The following is a 24,460-nucleotide window of genomic DNA, read 5'->3' on the forward strand; positions in this document are numbered from 1 at the left end:
AGGTGCCCTGCCCTGGCCTAGACAACTCAAGTTTCCTTAGTTTTTACTTAATGCACTTATTGTGTTGTAGGATGCCACTTAACGTGCCATCTTGCATTTACTTGTCATCCCTCTTTAGGCGTCTTGTGGCTATGGCAGCTCTTTGGATTTTTCATATTTTTGATGCCTTTGATGGTTTTGAGGAATACCGATCAGATATTTTGTATAATGTGTCTCAATGGGCTTTGTCTGGTTTATTTTAAAGTTTGAGAAGCCACTTATTTACTTTGTTGTGTGAGGTAGTGCAGCCGCGGGTGTGCCACGGTAGGCTTGCTCTCACTCTTGCGCTTGAAGCAGAGGGCCGGGTCTCTCAGTTCTGCTGCTGTGCACCTGGGTAGTTTTCCTGCCTCTGCCTTCTGTCTTCCTTTAGTGTGCGCTAGCTCATCTGGCTTTCTCTGTGGGTCTGACCACCAAACTCAGGTCCTTTCCCACCAAGCCATCTCCCAGGCCCCTGTTGTTTTTCTGAAGATTAGACTGGGCACCAGGAAGACCCCAGGGATGAAGCACCATCTTTGTCCGGTATCAGGGATGTAGACTGTTCATCACTTATTCTGTGGTTGCTGACTTCCGTCCTGACTGTCAGGTTTCCACACTTTAGCTTTGCTCCCCATAACTTCTGTCCTGTATGAAGCGAAGGAAGTCTCCATGCAAGGCACCCCAACAGAAGAAGACCTCTGACAGACCTTTCTCAGCATAAAGCATCTCCATACATTAAAAAAAAAAAAATTCTTCTTCATGAAAGACCTTTTTGAATTTTTTTTCTTTTCTTTTTTAGACAGAGTGTCATGTATTTTAGGCTGGCCTCAAAACTGCTATTTAGCCAAGTGTGACATTGAACTTGTGATCTCTCTGCCAACATTTCTTGAGTGCTGAGATTACAGGCAGCTGCCACCACTCCTGGTTTTCAAAGTTCTGGGACTCAAACATCCTGCCAACCGCACAGCATTCCTAGCCCCAGGCTCACTATTTCCTACTCCCTGGGTGACTTCAGCTGTACAGATAAGTGGGATTTACTTTGGTCCTGGAGAATTTCAGTTCCTCCACCTTAAATCTTCCTTTAATTTCATCCCATGGCTTAAAAGGGAAAGACGGGAAACACACCTATCGACAGGGGCAGTGACTAATATGCATTCCTTTCCATTTTGAAAATGGAGAGGAAGTCAGAGAGCAGGAGAGGGTTTGGAAAAACACCGGGCTCTGATGAGTCAGGGGATGCATTACTGTTTTATTGTGTACTAGGTGTTGCCAGGCAGTGCACTAGGCAGTCTTACACTAGCCCTGGCGTGAGTCCTGTGAAGTGGGCATGACTGTTTCCTTCATTTTATGGATGGATGGCTTAAGGCCTGCCAAGGGCAGTCACACAGACAGACAGGGACAGAACAGGCCTGGGCTACAGGCATTTATCTACCTAGTGCTCGTCCCCTACATGGTCCTTGGTGATCGGAGCACTTGTGTTGCTGAGTGTGGCAGCATAGTTACCTACAGAGCTGCTTCTAGCCTGCTAGGGAGCTGCAAGTGAGCTTTGAGTGGGGCTTCTGCGAGTTTTGTTCTTTAAAGGGTTAACTCAAAGGGCTGGAGAGATGGCTCAGCAGTTAAGAACACTGACTACTCTTCCAGAGGACTTGAGTTCGAATCTCAGCATCCATGTGGTGTCTAATAACTGTAAGTCCAGTTCCAAGAGATCTGGTGTCTTCTTTTGGACTCCAAGAGCACTGCATACGTGGGGCATGCAAGGACATACACAGACATACAAGGAGGCAAAACACCTGCATATTAAAAAAGAAGTCTCAGGTTTCAAAGTTTTTTCTTATCACCTCAGCTTTCCCCTTCCAGCCATGTGTTGGTAAGCTTTCTGTCACTGTGGCAAAATGCCTGAGACAGTCAACCGAAAGGAGGAAAGGTTCATTTGACTCTTGAGTTCAGAAGTTTTGGTCAGTGCTCACCTAGTCCCATTGCCCTCGTGCCTGCGGCCAGGACTTCTTGGCACAAGAAACCTCTCTTAACGGCAGCTGGAAGCAAAGAGAGAGAAGGCAAAGGACCAAGCCTCCAGTGACAAAACTTCCTTTTACCAGGACCCACCTCCTATTGGTTCCCCCGCTTCCTACATGCACTGTAGGCTGAAGAGCAAACAAGGACTCTGGGGTATATTGAGGATCCAAATGGTGATAAAGATGTAGTCACAGTAAAAAAAAAAAAAAAAAAAAAAAGATGTATTCACAGAGCCAGGCAGTGGTGGCGCATGATCTCTGTGAGTTCGAGGCCAGCCTGGTGTACAGAGTGAGTTCCAGGGCAGCCAGGGCTACACAGAGAAACCATGTCTCAGAAAGAAAGAAAGAGAGAGAAAGAGAGAAAGAAAGAGAGAGAGAGAGAGAAAGCAAGAAAGAAAGAAAGAGAGAAAGGAAAAGGAAAGAAGGAAAGAAAAAAAGAAAGAAAGATATGTTCACAGTAGCTATCCCAGCCCCCAAGAGCAGAAAAATGGTTGTGGTGGAGCAGAACGGAGTCTGAGTTCCTAACGTAGTAGAGTCACCCTATGAACTTCTGTTTGCCTTGTTTCTGTGAGAGAGAGAGAAAAGAGCAACAGCAGCAGCAGCAGAAAGTTGACTAAGCACCGTTATCCCATGCCCCTAGCCACAAGCCAGATGTAGCCCTTAATCTGGGAAAGGCCCCACCACTGCTTTTGCTTGCCTCCTCTTATCACTAAACTTTAAAGCACTTTGTTAAAGCAAGCTTGCCTAGATCCGCGGCTGCAGAGTTGGCTCAGCTACTGGCTGCTTTTCAGACAACCGGGGTTCAGTTCCGGTACTCACACGGTGGCTCACGGTGGTCTGTAACGCCAGTTCCAGAGGGTCTGAAGCCCTTTTCTGGACATCAGGCATGCACATGGTGTATAGACATGACTGAAGGCAAAATACATACATACACACACACACACACACACACACACACCATACACACACACACACACACACACACACACACACACACCACACAACCAACGCCTAGATCCTTGTAATATTTTTTGCTTTATTTTAGAGCCTTGGACAAATCACCTGTTTTCTGGGCCCCTGTTACTATTTTGGTTACCTCTATCTATTGGGAAGTCAAGAGGCTGATAATGTCAAGCATGTCTATACGTTTGAGGTTCACTTGCACGTTAAGTAACGTTAAGGGGTCCTGGTTACCTTTGGATGAGTCAGGAGAACGACCTATGTAGAATCTGGAAACAGCTTTTTTTCTGGTCTTGGCATTTGCCTAGTGTCAGCTAAACTCAGAATAAATGAGTAACACCACGGAAGGAGGTGTTACTTTTCCTCGGACGCATTTGAACAGGTTGTCTGTCCTTTCACATCGCCGATGAAGACCTTAATGCCAGCCTGAACTGCTGCTGGGTGGGGCTCTAGAGCTGCCAGTTTTCAATATGGCTGCTTTCATCGCAACAGAGGTTTCTTTCCAGAAGTTACATTTAGTCAAAGAGTCATTGTATTGGAAGATTGTTGTTGGTTTTTTTTTTTTTCCTCCCCTCCGAGATCTGATGAGTACAAGGGGTACAGAAGAGAATGTTTATACAAGATGTAGGGGATTCATTTTATTTCCTGAAGTAAATATCACCATTTCTAAGTCTTCCTTTGGAAGTGTTACAACACCACCAGTGTCCGTGATCCCTTCTGATTCTGAGACCACACCCTTTGCTGTTCATTTCTTCATGAGGATTTGCCATATAGTGCAGAAAGCTGGAACTCTCTGGAGGCTACAGGGTGGGTTTCTGGTACACACTGCCACTGGTCTCTGAGCAGATTCTGTTGGACTTAGGGGGTGTGGTGGCTTGCTTTAAATGTGAGCTTCTATTTGATTATTGATTGACTGACTGACTGACTGATTGATTGATTGATTGATTTAGACAGGGTTTCTCTGTGTAGCCTTGACTGTCCTGGAACTCACTCTGTAAACCAGGCTGATCTCTAACTCACAGAGATCCACCTGCCTCTGCCTCCCGAGTGCTGGGATTACAGGTGTGCGTCACTATGCCAGGCTTATATTTGACTTTTAATTGGATGCTTGGTGTAAAGTGCTTTAATATCACAAACATGATTTTATCCTCTACCCTGTACTATTTCTTTTTTGTATAAATATTTCATTGTGTAGCATATTTTCCATGTTCTGTAGTAGCAGGAAGTCTGCAGTGCCTCTGAAATCTCATTACGTTCACAGATCATCTGGAGATCCTGCTAGAATGCAGGTCCTGATTTAGTAGGTTTTACCGTTCTGAGTTTTCCCTTCCTTCGCCTCTTCTGTTCTTCCTTGTCCTTCCTCCCAGTCCGCTGACCTCTCCTTTCCCTCTGTGATGGGATCTTACTGTTTCCAGGCTGGTTTTGAACTCTTGTACCCAAGGGATCTTCTTGCTACATTAGCCTCCTGAATAGCTGCAACTACAGGCTCCTGCCCCTGCACTGTGCATTTCTAACAAGCTTCAGGTGGCCCTGCTTGGTGGCTGTCCCTGGACCAAATCTGTGGATTAAGCTTTCCCTGTCTAGCTGTGGGGCAGGGGCTCTCAACTCCGGTAGAGTATTAAACTCAACTGGGGAGCAGTGTGCATATATCCCAACCCAGGGCTTTGCACATCTTTCTCTACTGAGCTACATCCTTGATCATTGCTTTGGAGACAGTGTCTTGATATGTAGCCCAAGCTGGCTTCAGACTTGTAGGCCTCAAGATTGAGACCTCCAGCCTCCAGCTGCCCAGGGCTTAGGATTATAGGGGTGTATGTGTGCATGTGTCCACGCCCTACTGGTCTTGAGTTTTAAGCCATGACTTGCTTTGCTGCCGTTATATTTACTGGAGCTATTCTATTCTAACCCAATCCCTATGGACACAAGGTTGGAAAGCATCCTCTTCTGCTCATGGATTGCCCCATTGAGGGGAAACCATGGAAACCATTTATCTAAGGAGCTAGAACTTTATGCTTTCCTGTCTTATGTGAGTCCAAAGGCATTAGGTGGTTGTCATATGGTACCATCGATATAGCCTATGCTGGCTCACACTGTTGGCTTGTTGCTTTGTGGCATTATATGGATATCAAGTCCAGCTTCCAGCGCCTTCCCAGCAGTCCTTAGGGATGGATGTTCTTGGCTGTCACCATAGCGGCTCTACAGGGGGGAGGGGCATGAGCTCTCACACAGAGGGAGAACCAGGTGGCTGCACATCTGCCACAGCTTCTTGGAAACAGGGGATCTGCCTATACAGGAGGGAACAGCCATTGCGTCTCATCAAATTGACTTTAAAAGTTTAATGTTCAGATTACATGTGTCTATTTAGCTATGAACGGGGATGCTAATCACAAAGTAAAGAGGGAGATTCCAGAAAGACAGTACCATTAGAAGTGTTTGCAGCTGGGCTGGGTGTGGTGACACACGCCTTTAATCCCAGCACCTGGGAGGCAGAGACAGGTGGATCTCTGTGAGTTCAAGGCCAGCCTGGTCTACAAAGTGAGTCCAGGACAGCCAAGGCTACACAGAGAAACCCTGTGTCAAAAAAAAAAAAAAAAAAAAAAAAAAAAAAAAGTTTGACATTTGACAGGGTTAGAATCTCAACACTGTGGAAGCTGAGGCAGGAGGATTACAGAGTTTGAGGCCAACCTGGGCTAGGTCTACAAACAAACAAACAAACCCCAAAAACCCAACAACAACAAACTCAAACAGTGATTGCAAAAGCTTGAAGCTCCCACTTCCCCAGCTATAAGAAGAGGTGTGTGTAGAAGATGGGGTGGGAGGGTCAACCTTAAGAGACATTTCTGAGCATGCCTGCAGTATGGCCTGCACCTAGGGTCCTGGGGGCGCTTGGGTGGAAGAATTGCTTGAGTCCAGCCTTGGCATCACAGTCATTCTTTAAAAGAACAAAGCGTGGGCCGGAGAGATGGTATAACAGTTAGGAGCATTTGCTGCTCTTCCAGAGGACCCGGATTCCCAGCACCCACATGGCAACTCCTAGCTTCACAGGATCTGACACATTCGTCCTCTGAGGGTACCGCACAAAGGAATACATACACACATATAAACGCATAATCTAAAGTGATTAAATACACCTATATAAAGTATTTCTATAGACGAGTCTTGAGGAAGGCAAAGTGGTTCGTTGAGTAAAGGTGACAGGCGCCAAACCTGACTCCGTAAGTTCAGTCTCCAAAACCAACATCATGGGAAGAAGGGGCCAACTCCCACTTTTCTCCTGACATTCACATGAGTGTCTTGGCATGACATCCCCATGCTCACAAAATAAATAAATAAATATGTGATAAAAATGTAAAAATAGATGAGTCTTGTGGGCTGTAGAGACAGCTCAGTGTTAAGTGGCTGTTCTTTCAGAAGACCGGGGCTAGATTCCCAGCACCCACATGGTAGCTCACAGCTACCCATAACTCTAGTCCCCGGGGCATCCAACACCATCTCCTGGCTTCTGCTGGCACCAGATATGGGTGTGCTGCACAGAAAGGCAGACAAAACACCTATACATGTAAAAGAAAAACATTTTTTTTAAAAAGGAGCATTACTTAGCTGAGCAACCATCCCTGATGCAGGCTCTCTGGGCGCCCTGCTTTTCATAGAACACAGAAAAAGACCCTACACCCCCCCCCACACCCCCATTGCATTTATTTATTTATCTTGTTGCTTATTTATTTATTTTGATTTTTTTTTAGACAGGGTTTCTCTGCATAGTCTTGGCTGTCCTGGACTCACTTTGTAGACCAGTCTGCCCTCGAACTCACAGCGATCCACCTGCCTCTGCCTCCCTGAGTGCTGGGATTATAGGTGTGCACCACTATGCCTGGCTTGGTGCATTTTAATTTTTTGTTACTTACTTACTTTATTTATTTATTGGTTTTTTTGAGACAGAGTTTCTCTGTGTAGCCCTGGCTATACTGGACTCACTTTGTAGACCAGGCTGGCCTCAAACTCACAGAGATCCTCCTGCCTCTGCCTCCTGAGTGCTGGGATTACAAGTATGCCCCACTACGCCTGGCTAGCTTGTTGCATTTTTAAAACATGATTTCCCGGGACTATCTGGTCAGGGAAACTCCATATTCTTCTTCTTTGTCAAAGTGACTAGAAAAAGAAGCTTTAGTGCCACATTTCTCAAACAAAGGCAGTAATTAGTAGTGTTAAAAAGGAAAGGTATGGGTAACAGCCAGGACAGCCGGCTAGCAGACGGCCTGAGTCTTCTGCTTCAAGGCCCTATACTGTCTGAGTTGCTCCCACTGAGTGCCTCTTGTTTTTGAAAGTTAAAGAAGGGAAAATACATTTTAAACCCAAAGGTTGAGGATAGATCTGTGGCAGAGCTCAGCCATAGCTGCCACGGGCCTGCGTTTGTGCTCAGTATAGAAACAATAAAGAGAAGCATGAGCAGCACAGCGCTCGCCCGGCTGCGTTTGCGTGCTTGCTTGTTCATCCCCCTGAGATGAGTTACTGTAAAAAGTAACAGCAAATGCTGTCTCGTTGATGAAAGGGATGATTGATAAACTGTCTCGCAGATGATGGTAGGAAGGGGGCATGTAATTGTGTTTCCACGCAAGCTCATTTTTCAAAACGCTGGCTAATTTATCATTTGTTCATGAGTTTGGTCTGGTGCTACATACTTGTTTCCACAAACGCTATAATCACTTGAAAAGCAAATCCCTCATTTATAATCAAACTCTCACTTGCATAACATAATTAAAAACTCCAAGTGTTTTCTGCTTTTTTTTTTTTATGTGTATTTTCCCTTTTTCTTGTGACCCAACAGAACTTCTTCTGAGCACTAGACTTAGGAGACATGCATTCTAAACATTCAATCTTCATGGGAGGAACAGAGCACACCTTTAATCCGAGCAGAGGCAGAGGGGACCAGATCTCTGTGAGTTTGAGGCCAACCTGGACTACGTAGTTCCAGGACAGCCAGGGTTACAAAGAGAGACCCTCTTTCAAAAAGCAAAAACTAAACTAAATGGTCAACCTCCCTGGTTGGTTAGCTGTCAGTCTGGATCAACCTCCCTGGTTGGTTACTGTTAGCTGTCAGTCTGGCTTCTGAGGGCACCACATGGACATGGTGCACAGATATACATGCAAACAAAAATGCTCATAGTCATGAAAAGGGAAATAACTAAAGAAAGGAAGCTAAATACCAACTAAATGGCCATGACTCACTCAGAATCGTCATTGACGAATATGAAGGCCATGGACCCAGGCCCCAAGTTAGGACTATTAGAACTGTTTTTGTTTGTTTGTTTGTTTGTTTTTTGGTTTTGGCACACAGCCACACACATTCATTTACATATTATCTATGGCTTGAAATACTTGGGGTCGTGTCCCTCTTTAGAGGACATGCTTGCCTACTTCGTGTACCATCAAGTTTCCTTTCAGGCTTAAAATTCTTGGTTCCAGATTTGGATGTATTGAGCAATAACCTCACCAGCCCTTTCTTCTTAGTAAATTATTAGAAAAATTCAGCTGGAGGAGGGGAAATGCCATTAAGTATACTAGCCACCTGAGCCTGACACGATTTCTCACTTCTGCTGTGGTTTAAGCAAGCTTTAACTCTCATCACCGTATGCAGCTGGAGAGGTGCAGGCGCAGGCTCACCCTGGCACTCTCTTGGGATCCTGGCTGAAGGAGCAACTCCTGGGTGAGTAAGGACAATGGACAGAAATCTGAGTGCCAGCTTTTGAAGCCTCTGCTCAGAGGCTGCAGGTGTCAGTTCTCACATGTCTTTGGCTAACTAATCCAGTATTAATGGCATCGGGCGGTTACGGGCGGTTACGTTCTCCTGTGGGAGGCCCTGCTAGGCATGGGTAATCCACTGACAGGGCAAGTAGTGATGGTCAGAGGACAAAGTGGCGACGTCTTCCACGCCTGCTCAAAGCTTTGCTTGTGTGAGGATACTGAAAACTGTTGGCAGAAAGCTGCTTTGAATCCTTTTGTGCAATGCTGTTCACAAACTCCCTGAGGTTAAGAAGTAACTAGAAATCTGCCCAGTGGGCTTTTGGAATGTACTAGTGTCTGTAACTTCCTTATTCAAAGCTCAGTAAGTAGGGAGTGTGTTTTTAGAAGTTTAAAGTAGCAGTATGGAGGCGTCAGATCAGGCCCGTTCAGAATGACTTGGTTACTGAACGAGGCTCTCCAAATGGATTAACATACTCTTTCTTCTATGGCACTGACTTAGACGTCTCAGAAGCAAGTGTGCATTTATTTTCTTTGTTTGTGGTGTTTCCGAATTAAAAACAGCTTCATTGAACTCCTAGGAGACTAGGATATTTCTCCTAAAATCCAAATACTTGCCTTTGATGATGTTCCACCAATTTCTAATTCCCCGAAGCCAAAATATTTTTATTGTGCTAAACCCATTGACACAAAATTTCACTGACTGAACAACTGCTGTCATTTCCCTTTACCTCGCCTATCGATGATGGAATTTTTAGTAAAATCAATCAACTCGGAAGCTTTATAGTTGTCACAGCACATATTTCTGTTCAGGCTAATTAAAAAAAAAAAAAAAAAACAGCTTTAAAAGATGAGCACTGTTTGTTCCAACATTTCAAAAGGAGTCATGGGACAACAGGCAAGTCCTTAAGCCAGCTCAGAGGGTGACAGCGAGAGTGCTGCGAGGCCACAGAGGGTTTGGACTGTCCATGTTGGTCACATCTGTGATGTTGCTTTTCTTTCAATAGCCAGAATTTGGGGAAATTATTTCTTTTTAGAATAAATGATCCTTGGCTGGCTCCTTTGACATCACTAATGGGATTCTGTTCTTATAGGTCTTCTCGAATGTTTTGAGAATTATAATATGTGAATGTGCATTTTTTATTGTGTTGGCAATGTGAAGAAGATAGTTGAAGGAGAGATAAACCTGTTTTTTATGATCCCAAGTGTGGGATCGGAACGGTCTTGTGAGAGCAGGTGAGGTTAATCCACTGGAAGACAAATCACCTTGTGCAGGAGCTTGATTGTAGCCAGCTGAAAAGATCCCGTGAACAGACTCTGGGAGGAGATATGTAAATGAGCCCAGAACTGGAGGCAGAGCCTTTGAAGACTTGGGATAGTTTTGGCTGATCATCGCTCCACTTGGAGGTGCTCCTAGAGAGAACCGCTCGAGGGAAGGCTTCGGGGCTCCGGCTCCTGCTGAGGTTCCAGGTTCTGGTTACTCCAGGTTCCAGCAGAAGAGATCCTGCTGATTACACCAGGAGAATCGCTCCTCGGAATTGATATCCTTACGGTTTTGTTATTGTGTTCTTCAATCCTGTTTTCCTATTGTTTTAGTTAGTCGGGTTATAAGGGATGTATGCTCGGTTAATAAGTTCGTAATAAAACATATTTGTTAAGAAAGTTGAGCCTACAGATAGTCCATATTGGAAAGGTTCTTTCCTATTTCCCTTCCCCTGCTCCTCCTCTTCATCTGTTGTATATCTACTTGGATAACTAAAGGGTCTTTATAATTGAACATATCTATATTAGTTTCCTATTACTTTTGTAATGATATACAAATTATAAAGGCTTAAAAACAACATGAAATTAAGAGTGTACATAGTTCTGGAGGCTCAAAGTCTAAAACGACTCTCACTACGTTAAAAAAAAAGAAAGAAAAGTCTGCCAGGGTGGCATTTCATCTGTAGGCCGCCCAGATAGGCTTTACTTTTTATTTACTTAGAGACAGGGTTTCACTGTGTAACCCTGGCTGGACCCAAACTCACTCTATAGACCAGGCTAGCTTTGATGTCACAGAGATCTTCCTGCTTTTTCCTCCACAGCACCAGGATTAGGTGTACACTGTCATACATGGAGGTTTGACCTTTTAGATTTTAGGAGCCACGGATGTTCCTTGGGTTATGGTCCCTTGCTTCATCCCCAATGCAACATCTTTGCATCTCCACTACCTACATCTTCTGTGTCACGTTGTCCCACGAGCATCTCTGACCCTGACTCTCCTTCCTTAATCTTGTCAATAAGCGCTGTCATTACTTAGGGTCAGCTACATAACCCAGGATAATTTCCCCACTCTGTGGTGCCTGATTGTATGTGCAACTTCTTTCACTGTGTACGAAAACATATTTACAGGCTGTGGGGATTCGGATATGGGAATCCTTGTGGGAGGCAAGGATTCATCTCGTTGCCTAATTTGATAGCACAATAAATCCATCCCACCTCCTCCTCCCCCAAATTCATTTAATGGTACAACCACCATGAGGCCAGTGACCTGTGAGCCTCGCCATCCTTAATTTCTCTCCTCTCGTTCCCATCCTCCTGTCTCCACTCCTACCACTCACTTCCAGATCCCATCCAAAGCTGGTCAGGTGTTGTCTTGCTGCCACCATCCAGTTATATCCCGTTTTATCCTCTTCATTAATTTCCACTAAGTGCAGAATGAATGTTGTTAGCATCCCAGATCCCCTAGGCTGGCTCCCTGCCCCTTTCTTTCACTCTTGGGTGTTCTGAATTAATTACAGCACAATACTGTGTAGGCTAAGTGTCACAAGTGGCGCACACAGTGCCACAGGACTAGATCTCAATTGCACCCCTTCAGCCATATGGAGATGGGAGTGACTCTTGCATCGCAGAAGACACTGGAGAGAATTTGGGTCGGCTGAAGATAATTATCTGGAAAGGCCATTAGGATTGCCATTGAAGATGTCAGTCGCTTTGCTCATCGGATTGCATCTTTCCTGTCGATTCTTGGAGATAGAGAGTGAAATTGAGCTCTGATGATCTGATCCCTTCTCTCCCGATCCTAAAGGAAGGGTATGCTTTAACGAGTTGCAGGTGACTCCTTTCTATTATGTGAAGAGACTGTATCTTGTCGGAGTTGCTGGGGGGATTGGCATACCCATCAGTGGAACAAGGCATCTGAAAAAGGGAACTGCCGCCATTGAAACAGTAGCCGCGTGTTGGATGGACCACTGTATGGCACAACGAAATCAAGGGGAAAGCTAGGTCATTACCTGATGCGCTCTGCTACAAAGAAAAAAAAAACCTGGACATCACGATCTATACACGTCCCCCCTCCCACTCTTACGGAAAAAGTGTTGTTTACTAGCTTTTCAGCACTTTTTATTTTGTTAAAATCCTACCTTAATTAAAAATTTCTCAAGACAGCTGAAAATGAAAGGTAGGGTCTATGAAAATGAGATACTCCAAGAAGTAACGTATTCTGCAAATTAAAATCGATTTTAAATCAGAAGTGCTATATTGAGCCCTCCCACAGCGGGGGATAAAGATGCCCTTGCTTCTGTCCTCCTCCACTCTGTCAGTATGACAGCGCTGACCACATTAGCTGCCAGTGACTGCTTGACATTTCAGTTTTGTGAATACAAATGTCTATTGATTTTTTTTACCCCCTTCAGTTATGTATTAACAAGTTCCATATCCCACATTTTGGGTTATACTTTCCATTTTGTGTTTTAGCAACTGAAACAGAAGATGTATGTAATTACTTTGAGTCTTGTTTTGAAATGCAATCACAAGAATTGTTCACATCTTTAGAGAGCCCCAGATATATCACAAACAAGTCGATATTTAAGTTAAGCTGGAGATAAACTGCCCTGTTCATTTTCAGAAAGCCCGCTTTAATGAGAGATAACTCACGTGCTCTGCAGTTCACCTCTTGCCTGTTAATTTTTCTCTCCTGGCGTTGGGGGATAGGACCCAGAGCTTTGCTTATCATGACAAGTGTTCTACCATTGAGCCACAAGCCCTAATTTTAAAAAACCATTTCCTGTGGTGCCTTTAATGTATTTTCTCAGTGGTCTTTGTTTCCTTTTCTAAGCGGTAGACAGAAATAAGTGCATTGAGGTGTACAAAAGAAGGGTATTTTAGGTATGGAGGGCAGAGAAAATAAGGTCCACTAGGTGGAAATGGGCTGAGGAACCTGCTCTGGGTCTCTTAATGCTGAATTTTTAACTCAGTGTTAAAGAAGTAAGCTGTGCCCTTCTCGGCTCACCGTGGCAAGTGGGGTCTTGCTGTAAAGACAGTGCAGACAAGAAACAGGAGAGGAAGAGAAACACCTGTCAGGCAGAGCCCTGTAGTCTTGCCTGACTCTTTGGTTTTATTTTTCTCCGTCAGCCTTTCCTGTACATGGCTTTAGTTTTGTTTGTTCTGCGTTTGATGTCGTCACTCCCTCCCCAGGCTGTAGGCTCCTTGAAGGCAGGCTTAGTGTCTCGCAGGCTTTGCTGTTTCTCTGGTATCTGTTGCATGGTGGGCACTTGATACTGTGCAACGGACACTGACTCACTTCAGACTTCCCCAGGAGAAGACCCCGCTGTGTTGTCTGGGGCCTAAGTGCGTACCTCTTAGGCAAGACACCTGGCCGCTGTTCAGCCAGGCTCCCGTTCCTGCTCTGTCCCATCGAGTGAGAACATGGTCCTTTTGAGAGCTTTCCTTCCACTTGGACCCTGCACCTGCTAAAGGCTTAAGCCTTGATTCCTGGTTCATAAGAACCATGTTGCCAGATCCTGTACCGTGGAGCTGCCGCTTCTCGTGTTGAGGAAACAGTATTTTGGTGGGCTTGCCTTCTGGCTCCGGCTCACGCCTATACTTTCTACCCCACCATGGTCATTGGTGGTCGTCCATCTTTCCTCCTCCGTTTCCTTCCTAAGCAGCCTTCCCTGTGCTTTGTGATGGCCAGGCAGGAGGAGCGCCATTTCCTCCTTCCCTCCTTTCACTTAATGAACATCCGGAAACCCAAGTATAAGAATTATATCCACCCGGGCGGTGGTGGTGCACGCCTTTAATCCCAGCACTCGGGAGGCAGAGGCAGGTGGATTGCTGTGAGTTCAAGGCCAGCCTGGTCTACAAAGTTAGTCCAGGACAGCCAAGGCTATGCAGAGAAACCCTGTCTCAACATCCCCTCCCCCCCAAAAAAAGAATTATATCTGATTCTGATTTGTCTCAGTAAACAAAATAATCCATTCTTACTGAGGATTTGAGGAAGGCAAAACTTGGCTGGGTGTTTTTCATTCTTTTGTTAAGATAGTTAGCAAGGCTGGGGTACAGTTTTGGTGAAAGCAAAAATTCTCACTCTTGTAGACCTCACGTTTTGTTAAGACAGACACAGTAATTACACAGCTCTGTAAAGCAGTGCTAGGTTATAGGCGTGTTGAGTTCTGTAAAGGAGGACTCCATCTTGCTGCGCTAATGTTTAGTATTAAGATTTGCTCTGGTCAGGAGAGCCAAAAACATCTTCTTTCAGAAAGTGAAGGGTAGCTTGAGGTTGGAAGTCATGGTAAGATTTACCCAAGTGAGGGACAGCAGCAGGGAGAGGGGACACAGATACAAAAGTCTGATGCTGGGGGTGGGGGGTGAGGGGTGGGGGGTGGATGGAAGAGCTGGAGAGATAGAGCGATTGACGTCAGCTGAGGTTAAGGGCACATTTGAGGGCTCTGTAGACCATGTGGAAGACTTCCCCTTAGTCTCGGAAAAAACAAGATGCCTTTGAAGTGCTGCGAGCACGAGAAATAGGGAGACAGGCATTGAAAAGCATTTTTACTTAAAAATGCTGGTGTGGACGCCGTAGAAAGTCGGGAGTTGGGTATAGAATTGTGGCATTAGAAAGGACACAGAAACAGCAGTCAGGACGCTATAGTGGCAGATGCACAGGTGGGGTTAAAAAGCGTAAGTGAGTCTTCAAAAGTTTATGTTTCTATGTTTGGTATATGGAGCTGAGTGCATGTGCCACCTGTGCGTCTGGAGATCAGAGGACAGCTCCTGGGAATTGGTTCTTTCCTTGTGGTTCCCAAGGGCTGAACTCAGAGGCTTAGCGGCAAGTGTCCCTGCCTGTGGATCCGTCCCGCTGGCTCAGATCTTAAGTTTCCAAGTCCACCCTCACTGTCCTGCTTGCCCTTCTCCTCGGTTCAGACAGTGTCCCTGTAGCTTACAGTGCCCCGAGCTCCTCCCTCCCCTTCCTAAGAGCTGTGGTTACAAGCATGTGCCATGACTGGCTTTCACACTCGCTTTCTACTTAATGTACTTATTTACCAAACAAATTACTTTCGCAAGTTGACTTACCATAAAAGGCACGGATGCAATAAACGAGCCAAATGAGAAATAAAGGCCGGCTCAAAGGCATAAAAATCAAATTACACCAGAAAATCAACAAGAAAGAGAAAGTCTATGGTCCATACAGGACTAAGCTCTGAGCTCCTGCCGTCTAAGTGCAGAGGTTTTTTTCTTGGTCTGAACAGCGTCTTGCTTTGTAACCCAGGCTGGCCTCAAACTCATTATTGTAGCACAGGCTGGCCTCAGACTTGCTGGCCTCTGTTTTCCAGGCATTGTGATTACAGACTGTGCTACCGCACCTAATAATATTTTTAATAGTAAATCACACTGGAACTTTAAAAGAGCCAAGCAAGTTATATGCACTCCTTGTTACAGATTGAGGGATAGTAGAGGGTTAGCAGGGAAACAAAGGATAATAGAGGAGGTTTAAAAAAAAAATACAGAATAGGCTAGAAGTCCCTGATGCATCTAAAGACCCTTTATTGAGTTCCTTGAGGACCCTCCTTTACACTAACCTGATTTTTTTTAACTCATCTTTACAAATATATTTATTCATAGAAAGCATCCATCCTCCCTTGTAAAAACACATTATTTTAGGACAAAAATAAGAAAAAAAAAAGCCCAAAAAACAAAACCCATGTACAGAAATAGTAGCCTTATTTATTAGCCGTTGCAGCCCAACCACTAAAACACAGAAAACCAAGAACCTTGAAAAGAAACTCATAAAGCTAGTCATCCAGGAATCCCAGTGACAGTCCTACTGTTCTCTGCCCATGGCTTATTCTCCACACATCCCATCCCATCATTTCCCCAGCCCCAGCAGCATCCGCTCATGTACGGTCTTGGTATCACGTTAGGGTCAGTGGCTCTGGAGGATCCCAGGAGAGCCAGAGAGAGTAGCACAGTAGGGAACAGGCTGTCAGGCACCAGCAGCCACCAGCCTGGTCCTGACCTCTTGAGATAACAGCATGGATCCATTTCTGGTAGTAGGTCACGTTGGTGTAAACTCCGGGAAGATTTTTACCACAATCCAAACCCCAGCTTACCACACCTATCTGTGTCCAGACACCACCCACGTAGCACGACAGAGGCCCTCCAGAATCGCCCTAAAGGAGACAGAAGGGTCTGAGCTTAGCAGTGAGACGCTCTAGAGGAGGGACATGTCAGCCAGGAGTCACGGGAACTCCCGCTGTTTCAGGGCAAGTTCACGGGGCTTCTGGAATCATAGCTTGTGAAATCAGCGGGGACTTCGGAAAAACATGTTAGTCATTTCTAAATATCCATCTGGTATACCATGAGAAAAGCAAAGCAAAGTTAATGTGATGTTTCTCATTAGGGTTTTGTTTTTGTTTTTTGTTTTTTGTTTTTCACTATAGAGCAAGACTTACACAGTGTAATATGCTACCCTTGCTTTTTCCATAGGTCCTTGGTATGTTTTTTGTGTTCAGGACTCGTTTCTTCTAAGGAGTGATAATGGTAGCCATTAGTAGTTAGCCTCCTGTTTTCTTTCCTTCTTTGTTTCGTAATGGCTTTAAGACAGAATGCTGTTCACAGCTCACTTTGTGTGTCTGGTCTTATGCTTGTCCACACTGTTTGCATTACTGTCCCCTTGTGGAAAGCCTTGGGATCAGAAAGTTGGAGTCTTCCAACTTTGTTCTTCTTTTTAATTTCACAGTCTAGCTTTCTTTTATTTTTTTCAATTTTATACTAAAACAAACTTTGATTTTGTTGACCTTTTTTTTTTTTTTTTTTTTTTTGTATTGTCTTTCAGTTCTCTGCTTCAGTAAATAAAATCCTTATTTTCTGTGTTCTTTTTCCAGGTCTAGCTTGCTCCCTGTAAACTGTCCCCTCCTCAGTGCTCTCCACCCCCTCCTCATCTCCCTCTCCATAGTGGCTGTCTTTCTCCCTTGCTCCCTTCCTTCCCGCTTCCCTCTTCAGTGCTCACACTGAAACCGGGGCCTTGCACGGCCTGGACAACTCTTTAATACAGCTTTTAATACAGAGATTGGGTCCTTCACTTGGGATACTCTTGTTTATAGAACTGGCACTTACAACTATGATTTCCTTCTAACTACTGCTTTAGCGCCACCCACAAGAAGCGTCTTTACTTCATTTCTGTTTCCCAATTTATGTTGTAATTTCCTGGCTCACTGGTTCTTTAGGAACATGTTAATAACTTCCATAGATTTGAGTTTTCCATACTTTTCTGTTGTTGTTACAGATCCTACTTTGTTTATGATTTCAGTCCCCCTAACTGCATCGAGGCCCAGTTTCCAGCTTTGAATGAGGTCTGTTCTGGGGAATGTTCTGTGGGCACCTAAAACATATTCTATTCTTTGATGCTTATCTCAGAACAGCTCTGCTGAGGTGACATGTACTAGCTCTAGCAAGGCAGCGGAGACAGGCCAACAGCAGACAAGTGACCAGGGTTACTTCTCAGAAGAGAAAGAGTAACACTTTGCCTTTAAGAGGTTTTCTCTAAAATAGTCCCATCCTTAGCATACCTGCTCATCAATACCGATACTGTGTGGAGTGAGGGCCTACTGGCTGGGTGGGCTGCTCGTCTTATGGTGCTGGCAGTCAAACCTGAGTCCCCATGGATGCGCTAGGCAGGTCTCTACCATTGAATGACACCCACAAACCGTGACGGCCGACAATTGATCAGGGGATTCCAGGTGACCCCTTTGAGAACTTTATGATGAAATAATTCTTACAAAAATTTAAAAGTGGGCAAAGTGTATATTTATGAAAGATTACAGGTTTTTAAAAATGTCATGACAAGTAGCTACATTGGTCTAGATCAGCAGTTCTCAACCTGTGGGTCGCCAGGGGGTGGGAAGGTGAGGTTGAATGACCCTTTCACAGGGTCACATATCAGATATTTATATTACAGTTCACAACAGTAACAAAATTACAGTTATGAAGTAGCAATAAAAATAATTTTATGGTTGGGGGGGGTCACTACAACATAAAAAACTGTATTAAAAGTGTCACAGTATTAGGGGAGTTGAGGCCCACTGGTCTAGAGCAATAGTCTTTTGTTTGAAGAAGTGAAATTGACATAGGTCCACATTACAGAAAATACAACCAATCAACATACAGAGTTGTGGAGCCTAGTACCAAGGGACATATCTGTAATGTCACTCCCATACCTAAGGCTTAGGGGACATTATAGAAGAGAGGGCAGAAATGTTGTAAGAGTCAGAGAGGATCAGGGGATTTGCTGTGAGACTGTGTCTCCTAGTATTGTTAGGATCTACGCCCATAAAAATCTCCCCAACATAGCTGCCCAAATGTGAGCTCAGCAAAGACAAGCACTGACAAGCCATAGTGGACAGGAGAAAGAGCACCAGCCTCAGTCCCACACAAGAAACTGCAGGGAACAAAGGGATGCTAGGAGCGGGAGACACGGCCTTCCCCAGGGAAGGGCACACCAATTGGTTACCAAATACCAAATGGTTTTGGAGCAGATTACATTTATGTATTTAGGGATATATATATACATATATGAATTTGAAAGAGATCAAGGATTGATATATTAGAGGGTTTGGAGGGGGAAATAATGTAATTATAATCTTAAAAACAAAGGAAATAAATTAAATATTGATATATGTTAGTTGATATGACAGATATGATTGCCTAGCATAACTCAAGAATTATTATCAGAACCATCATTTCTTAGGTTGTAATTTATTGTTAGTTACAGATAAAAACAACTTAGATCCACATTAAGGTCTCCTGGAAAGGAAGGACGTTATGTTGGGATGGCTCAAAAGCAGACACTAACCTTGCAGCTGTCCTTCCCTGCCTGAGTGTCACCAGCACACAGCATGTCTTCCTTGATGACCCGCTCCAGTTGCGGGATGAAGGAGCCGATTGGGTTGTACAGCTGCTCACACGCCTTACTGGAGATGACGGGCACTTCCACTTCTTGGAGGGTAGAGAGGTGACGGCCTGCAGAGGATGACAGGGATGAAAGATGGTACCAGCCCAGAGGGTGGCCATGGCAGGAGTCAAGAATCACCCATCTTCCAACTGTACTTGCTTACAGAGAGATCTTCTGAGATGATTAAATCAAAAAGTAACAATAGCTTTGAGTTGTTTCTGTTTGAGCATTGTCACTTGTCCCAGCATTCTACATTAAAGGACACTCAGATTACTGTTGATTAAGTAAAAATGTAGGTAACCCAAAGTATTCTAAAATTGTTCTCTTCCTCCTTTGTCTGCTTCCAGATAAATTCCCGTCATCTCTCGCTATCTCATTGTGGAGAAGTGTTGACGTACATGTTGTAAACAAGTTAACATACACGCGCCAAAAGAAAAACAGCGACTCTGCAAACTTAAGTCACGTTCAATCGTCGCCAAAGGAGAGATAATTGTTTAAATTGCTAGTATTTGTTCTGTCAGCTATAATCAGACTCTGAGCAAGGTATAGGAGTAAATAAACATGTAAATGTCAAAAGCTGTTTTATTTGAAGGTGTGTAGATTGATTCGATCTAGTTGAAAAAATATTAGCTAGAGCCGGATGTGATGGCAATACACCTATAATTCCAGCGGAGGAAGATAAGAGGGGGCCATGAGTTCAAGGGTAGCTTTGGCAAGTTAAGGCCTGCCTGGGCTATGGGCTGCACAAGCCCTGTCTTTCCTGTACCTTCCTTAGTCTGCCCCCATCCAGTCACCCAGCAAGAAGGCGGAACTGTAAGCTGCTTTGAGGTAATGGGCAGGCAGATGGGCATAATGAGAGATGTGAAGGTGACCGCGGAAGACAATCTCAGCAGGGCGATGTCTGCACTTAAACCGTGGCGTTTGGGGTAGACGGCGATTCTGGACACATAGTATTCTTTGCCTGTGTCCGAGTCGTGTACATCAGTGGATCCAAGCCACACACTATATAAATAAGCATACCAGGTCCTATGAGGAAAAAAAAAATTAAAGAGAATAAAAGCGGAGTGTTGGCCTACAGCGGATCAGAACAAGCTGGCCTTCTACAGCCTAGAGTCTCTAAACAAGAAAGGATGATCCGACCAGGGCTCTGTTAGTGTTCAGCTAAGATTAGTCTGTGTCTGTTTTTGTTGTCTCCTCTTCCTGTGGTCTCCTCTTAGATGCTGGTGGCCAGAATTTGCCCTACAAACTGTCCCTGTTTCTCTCAACTACCCCTTCCATTTTCCATGGCTGTGTGTGTGTGTGTGTGTGTGTGTGTGTGTGAGAGAGAGAGAGAGAGAGAGAGAGAGAGAGAGACACCATCGGTCAGTCACTTTCAACTCTTTTATCCCTTAAGGATTTCCCTGGTATTTTTAAGAAACACTGTAAGGGGGTGGGGGGTGGGGTGGCTGGAGAGATGGCTCCAGAGGTTAAGAACACTGACTGCTCTTCCAGAGGTTTAAGTTCCCAGGAACCTCGTGGTAGCTCACAGCCATCTATAATGAGATCTGATGTGCTCTTCTGGCCTGCAGATGTACATGCAAGCAGAGTGCTGTATACACAATAATAAATACATAAATCTTTAAAAAAAAAAAAAAAAAAAAGAAAAAAAACACTGTATATTGCTTTTTTGACAACACACACACACACACACAGAGTGTTACAGTGCTTTGGATCTTGGGTTCCTAATTAGAAGGTGAACACTGAGCTTTCTTATACATATCACTGTCCAGCCATGCCCTTGTGATTTTTTTTTCCACTGAAATTATCTGGGAAGAGGAGCCTCAGCTGAGAAAACGCCTCCATCAGGTTGGTGTAGGCACATCTCTGGGGGCATTTTCTCAATTGATGATTGCTGTGGGAGGGCCCGGAGTGCTGTGGAGTGTGCCACCTGGGCAGGTCTTAGTGGTTTAAGAAAGCAGGCTGAGCAAGCTACGGGGAACAACACGAAGGCAGGGTTTCTCTATGGTCTCTGTCTCAGTTGCTGCCTTGAGTTCCTGGCCTGTCTTTACTTGGTGATGGATTACAACTGAGAGCTGAAATAAGCCCTTTCCTCGCTGGGCTGATTCGGGTTATGGTCTTTAAGCCTCTGTCCTGCTTGGTTCTCACTCCTCCTCCTAGCCAACATGGCCGTTGCTTTCTGTTAGATCCCTGTTTTCTTATCACCGTGTGCACTTCCTGCACTACAGCTTAGACTGGCTCTAGTGATTGCATTTCTCAGAAAGCCCTTTGCTTTTCCTGAAGTTAATAATGTAGCCTTGTTCTGGTTTCTTAGTTTCTATATGTGCATCATAAGTCCATCAATTGTCCCCAAACTCTCTGCTAGAAATATAAAGTCCTCAGTATGTGCAGGCCTATCAGGCAGTCTGTTAGTCACCTCCCCCACCTCCCCCCACCCCACCCGTACCCCAATTTTGGGCCTCTGCCTTGTTCTAGTCTATTCCACCTGATGTCATCTTAGACTTACCTTTTTAATATTTATGATTTTCCTGTTCTTCCCTGCCCATAGGCATGGGTGGTAACATTTTTGTGGCTTACTTTATCTGTAAATGCCTGTTTATAGCCTATCAATTCATAGTTTGTATGTGGGCAGAATATACAAGCCTAGGCTAGGAAGAAACTCTCCCTCAGCATTTTTGAAGTCAGTATACCATTTTCCTGAGTTTTCACAGTTGGTAATGGAAAAGCCTATTGTTTTGACTTCTATGCATATTAATTATCTGCTGTTTTCACAATTAGTTGCTACAGTGTGTTATAGTATAAATAATAATAATAATAATAATAATAATAATAATAATAATAATAATAATAATAATAGTGTCTCCAGAGTCTTTGGGTCAGGGGTGACCTAGCAATTGCCTCTGCCTCAGGTTTCCTCTCCCCGTTCCGTCAGGATGCAATTGTATCATTTCAGAGCTTAACCAATGCTATTGGCAGCTCACTCACTCCTACTGAGTTGGAGTCTCTCGTGAGGAACCAGTTTCATGTGGTGCTCTGTCACACAGTGGTTCTGAGAAAGCTGTCCCCTGGCTGTATTCATTCTAAGGTGATGTGGGGTTCCCTGTTGCCCCACATCAGGGCGCTGGTCTATTTGTTCCCATGACACCACCCAACCATTATGGAGGACGCCCCTGTGCGTCACCTCCCAGCTACCACTCACCTTTCTATGCAGTGTGCTGCCGTCAGTACCCAGTGCTCACTGATGAGGGAACCTCCACAAGTGTGGGTCTGCTCAAACCGCAGGCTGACCTGCCAAGGCCAGCGCCCCGAAGCAGCATCTTGGCCACCCACAATGCGTCCAGAGTACACAGGGCGTCCACACACTAGACAAAGAAGGGCAGGGGCACTGTGCAGATTGAGAGCTCTGTTCAAATCTCCTATCTCCATTTTATCATTGTCCCCAAGTTCTCGTTTTATCCTTTTCTAGGATCTAAGCCCTCCCTAAGACTCATTGCCCTCCCCAATTTCAGGGTTTTTTAAAATGAAGATTTATTTATTTATGTACTTTATGTATATGGATTCTTTATCTGCATGTACATCTGCACACCAGAAGAGGGCATCAGATCCCATGGGACTCCAGTTATAGACAGTTGTGAGCCACCATATGGGTGCTGGGAATTGAACTCAGGACCTCTGGAAGAGCAGCCAGTGATCTTAACCGCTGAGCCATGCCTCCAGACTCTCAATTTTCAAACCCAGCAGTCCTAAGGCAGGGTGGAGACTACTCACCTGATTGCAAGTTTTTCTTTTTAGCAAAAGAGCTCCAGTAGGACCCTACAGAAAACACACCATGTCGTTAATACTTGCTAAACAGAAATCTTCCCAGATGGTGGGTGGTAAGGCTGAAATTTACAGAGTGACTGAGTTGTCACTTTACAATATTTATGTATCTTTTTTGCTACCACTTTCCTCTTTGCTGCTGACAGCATACCTTTCCTTCAACCAACCGTGGGCCAAAGAAGTAACTGAACAAGTTATTTATTCTGCCAGATGTATCTCGTTTCCTCTGCCTGTGTGTCTGTGTGTCTGTGTCTCTGTGTTTGGCCTTTCCTCATTTCCTCAGGGCTGCAGCCAGGGGATTCCCTGCAGCAATACCAGGGCGACCCCTTGTGTTGCTGGGGCTAGAACACATTAGCCAAGAGCGTCACCACTGAGCCGTTAGACAGTCTTTTTCAAGCATCTGCCCAAATTATTCCTTCTTAGAGATGCCATTTTAGACTAACCTGGCGCCCCTCCCCCCCTTTTTGTTATTTTGTTTGTGTTGTGTAGGCTAGGTCGGCCTAGAACTCACAAATGTAGCCCAGTCGGCCCTCAGCTGAATGTTGGGATTACAGGCCTTTGTTGTCCCTGAACTTTAGATGCCCCTTTCCTTTCATAACATTACCCATTAATGTGCTTTATAATTTACATTTCCCATACGTGCCCTGATTATAAGTCCCATGAAGACAAGGACTTTAGTTTTGTTTACTGCTTTGTCTAACCACGGATGTTAAAGCAGGGGCGTGTATGCAGGAACCTCGCAGGAGTTTCTTAGCCGATGCCACTCACAAGTAACATCCATATGACGTTATCATATGATGCCTTCTTGAGTCAGAAACCTCTGCTTTTCTCTCCTATTGGCCCTGCCCCTGGGGCTCACCCAGCATAAGCAGCAGCAAGACCAGGAGGCCAGCCGGAGCCATGTCTCTGTCCTCAGGCTCAACGCTTCCGGCTTCCTGGACGCAGGCCCCAGGAGGAAAGCAGCTGAGGAAGGGGTAGGACCAGCTTTTCCACTTAGAATCTAGAGCTCACAGCATCTTCCCCTTCGACTCGGCGAGCGAGAATGCAAGGGACTTGAGCAGAGCAGCTGCAAACCCTGCAGCGCCCCCTACTGTCGCGGAGGAGCCCATTGTGTGGAGTTTTTGCTGGGGGAAGGAGATTGGATTCGAGAATTAGCCAAAAATAAGAAATGGGAACGAGGAAATTCACCCTCTCTCTGAGTTAAAGTCCATTTGTTTCTATAAGTCAGGTTTTCTGGAAATTAAACTCTAGGGCAGTGTTCTGTGTGTAGGACATTTCTTTTGTAGTGTGTCAGGGTTAACACCTGGGGTGTGCGCGGGAAGCCAGGAGTGTGTGTGGCAAGGATGCCTGGAGTAAACCTAGGGCAGAGCTGAAGAGCAGAGCTGGAAAGGCTTGGATTCCTGTCAGCTTGAGAGCTTGTAGCAGGATTGTCAGTGTCTCCAGTCAGACTCCTTCCTGGCCGTTCATACATTGTAATGGCTCGACTACATTCCGCGCCACCTGCCCGAGAGCTTCCTTGTATTCAGTCAAGTGTACTCAAAATAAGTGGCTGTGTTTGACGCAGGTGATCTGTTCTTACCAGGACGTAGGTTCTCATGGCTGTGGCTTAGCTATCGTTGAGGTAGATGTCCTTATATAAAAGGGGGTGGGGTGGGGATACAGAAATGTGTCAGGGCAGGCCAACTGGTTTTTGTTTTTGTTTTTGTTT

General features: G+C 45.0%; 1 protein-coding gene across 1 annotated transcript; it reads right to left on the reverse strand.

The window, feature by feature from the left end:
- Positions 1 to 19,063: 19,063 nt before the first annotated feature.
- On the reverse strand, positions 19,064 to 23,654 carry Prss48 (serine protease 48). Its single transcript, XM_051157392.1, has 5 exons — positions 23,612 to 23,654; positions 22,702 to 22,746; positions 22,133 to 22,295; positions 19,703 to 19,962; positions 19,064 to 19,107 (listed from the first exon to the last, which is right to left on the reverse strand). Exons 1-5 carry the CDS (start codon positions 23,652 to 23,654, stop codon positions 19,064 to 19,066), a joined length of 555 nt encoding a protein of 184 aa, XP_051013349.1.
- Between the last annotated feature and the right edge of the window lie 806 nt (positions 23,655 to 24,460).

This window comes from Acomys russatus, chromosome 15, assembly GCF_903995435.1.
Source record: "Acomys russatus chromosome 15, mAcoRus1.1, whole genome shotgun sequence".
Classification (NCBI taxonomy): Eukaryota; Metazoa; Chordata; class Mammalia; order Rodentia; family Muridae; genus Acomys; species Acomys russatus.

What these genes read in the sequence shown, in the direction of transcription:
- Prss48 (XM_051157392.1), bottom strand. Translation starts at nt 23,654, where the DNA reads ATGGCTCCGGCTGGCCTCCTGGTCTTGCTGCTGCTTATGCTGG. An exon ending in CTTGCTGCTGCTTATGCTGG is followed by an intron (nt 22,747 to 23,611) that starts GTGAGCCCCAGG and finishes TGTTTTCTGTAG; the next exon opens with GGTCCTACTGGAGCTCTTTT. An exon ending in ATGGGGGCAGACTAAGGAAG is followed by an intron (nt 19,108 to 19,702) that starts GTACAGGAAAGA and finishes TCATCTCAGAAG; the next exon opens with ATCTCTCTGTAAGCAAGTAC.